The sequence below is a fragment of the Alexandromys fortis genome, unplaced genomic scaffold (assembly GCF_014885135.2).
Source record: "Alexandromys fortis isolate MF-2015 unplaced genomic scaffold, M_Fortis_MF-2015_v1.1 scaffold_326, whole genome shotgun sequence".
NCBI classification, from domain to species: Eukaryota; Metazoa; Chordata; class Mammalia; order Rodentia; family Cricetidae; genus Alexandromys; species Alexandromys fortis.
The window spans coordinates 130,142-132,624 of NW_026068217.1; the positions used below are offsets into that span (position 1 = coordinate 130,142).

Genomic DNA, 2,483 nt, shown 5'->3' on the forward strand with positions numbered 1-2,483 from the left:
AAAAAAATATTGTAGTTCTATGTCCAGATGAGGTTAGAGCTTTTAGAGGGTAGTATGTTATGTTTAAGGGTGTTTAAAGTAACTAAATTTTACCCCAAAGTTTAATGTCATCTGTAATATTTATATACATAATCTAGCTTATTCATTTAATTAGCTCATCACCATTGAATTATGTAGTATTTCTTAATTCCACAGACCACAATCCATGTTCAAGTCCAGACATGAAATAATTAATTCTCAACACTTGTAGGGTTTTCTTATGCTTTATTGAACATAATTATCTAATAAATACTAAATACTCCCAGAACATTAGAGACATTGAGTAAAATTTTACACTTGTTGTGAATATGTTCCTAAAATTAACGAACTTTTGGTTTCCTTGTAATAAACACTATACAATATAGTTTTAATTGGGAAAAAAAAACTGCAATTTTCATTTGATTCCTTTTCCTTTAGATTTACAAAGGACCAAATACCACCTTTTCCTTTTCCAACTATCTTTCAAATTCAAAATATTGCTTCAAAGTCTGTGCCGGACGCCAATATGAAAATTCTGATGGCACGCAAGAGGTATGGGGGCCATATAGCTCCAGCTCACTTTTGTCAACTTATAAGCTTCAGTCCGGGTGTGGCAAAGGCAGTGGACGGAAAAGAAGAAGCAAGCATAATAACAAGATAGAAATGAGTGACGGTACCTTTGTTCTATTCCTTCTGACTGGATTTGCACTTATTGCCATTTTGTGTGCTGTTGCAATTCAGTACTTCCTGATCAACTAGTCTGTTCTTTTAGAAATTAGGAAAACACACTACATCAAATTTAGAAAACCTTAGATACATCTTCACTCATACTTAAAAAATAAAGCTTATTGAGAGAAACTAGTAAGAGATTTAAAAAAAAAACTCTGCTCACTATTTAAGAACTTTTAATGTGACAGTAAAAGAGAATTTTTAGGAAAACTGATGTACCTTGAATTCCATCATTTTGTCAAAAAAATTTACATTGTTGTGCAAAACTACAAACTTTTGTTAAACTATTTCCTGCCTTAAATTTTCAAGCCAATCTTTTCCAAAAATTTTGAGACTATGAGGTAACATCATTGTTCTAGAATGTCATTTGGAAGAAAACACTAAAATCACTTCTACTTGTCCAGTTAAATATCCATATGAAGAAATAAAAAGTACCTACCAAACTTTGTGCTATCATTTGTTCAAAAAATGTATTCAGCAATTGGTTTCTACCCTGATAGTTTGAGTACTAGCTGGAGTTCTCTAAAGAACAGAACTGATAGAGTGAACACATATACTAATGACGGATGCATTCATTAGATTGCCTGACTGTATAGACGGCCTCCAAATAGTCCACCAATGGCCGTCTCATGACAGAAAGGCCAAGAATCACTAGCTGTTTCACTCACGAGGCTGGATGTCTTTGCAGTCCCAGTCTGGTGCTGGAGCCCAGATGATTCCTGGAGAGCTGCTGCTTTTTAGACTACATTAGAATCCTGAAGAAGTTAGATTTAATACTGGGCATAGCAATAGGATAGAAAAACTTGCCATGGAGAGTGAGGGAAAGCAGGCAAAAAGAAATGTTTCTTCTTCTGTGTCCTTTGATATGGCCTACCGCCAGAAGGTGTGGCCCTGATTTATGGTGGGTCTTTCTGCTTCAAATAATCTAATTAAGAAAATCACTGAAAGAAAGAAAGAAAGAAAGAAAGAAAGAAAGAAAGAAAGAAAGAAAGAAAGAAAGAAAGAAAGAAAGAAAATCACTCACAGGAGTTCCCAGAAGTGTGAATTTAGTTGAGTCTTCATGTAGTCAGGTTGACAACCAAGATTAGCCATCATGCTTTCAAAGTGAGGAAATAGTACTTTGTAGCTCTTTGCTATAATAGGAAATTAGGGAAAATGGAAATGACGTAAAGAACTAGTCAATACCACTGTAAGCTCCTTAAAATACACCCCATTCATTGGTATTGTCAAACATTGTATATATACACAATCGTCTGTATTCACATATACACAGCATACTATAACATTGTATACATACACAATCATCTATATGCACGTGTACACAGCAAATCATAGTTGTTTTCTTTCACAATAGGTGGAGTCACATCCATTTCTAGTTACACATGAAGCATCACACCTCAGTTCCCACAGTTCATGCTCTGGGGGTTTTTCTCAAAATCTGTCAAGAAACTTAATATGCTCACTGTCTTAGTTGGGGTTTCTATAGCTTTGAAGAGATGTCATAACCACAGCAACTCTTATAAAGGAAAACATTTAATTATGGTGGTGGCTTAGAGTTCAGAGGTTCAGTTCATTATTAACATGGTGGGACGAGGCAGCATGCAAGAGGACATGGTGTTGAAGAAGAGGCTGAGAGTCAGTGCATCTTGATCCAAAGGCAAGTGGAAGTGAACCAAGACTGGGAGTGGCTAAAGCATATATGAGATCTCAAAGCCCAGCTTCACAGTGACACACTT

General features: G+C 35.5%; 1 protein-coding gene across 1 annotated transcript in view; it reads left to right on the forward strand.

The window, feature by feature from the left end:
* LOC126493457 (fibronectin type III domain containing protein 3C1-like) overlaps window positions 1–2,459 on the forward strand; it is a 49,087-nt gene extending 46,628 nt beyond the window's left edge. The window contains exon 22 of the mRNA XM_050130475.1: window positions 457–2,459. Within this exon, the coding sequence (XP_049986432.1) occupies window positions 457–777 (321 nt within the window). The 3' untranslated portion in view covers window positions 778–2,459. The remainder of the gene's footprint in view (window positions 1–456) is intronic.
* The last annotated feature ends 24 nt before the right edge of the window (window positions 2,460–2,483 follow it).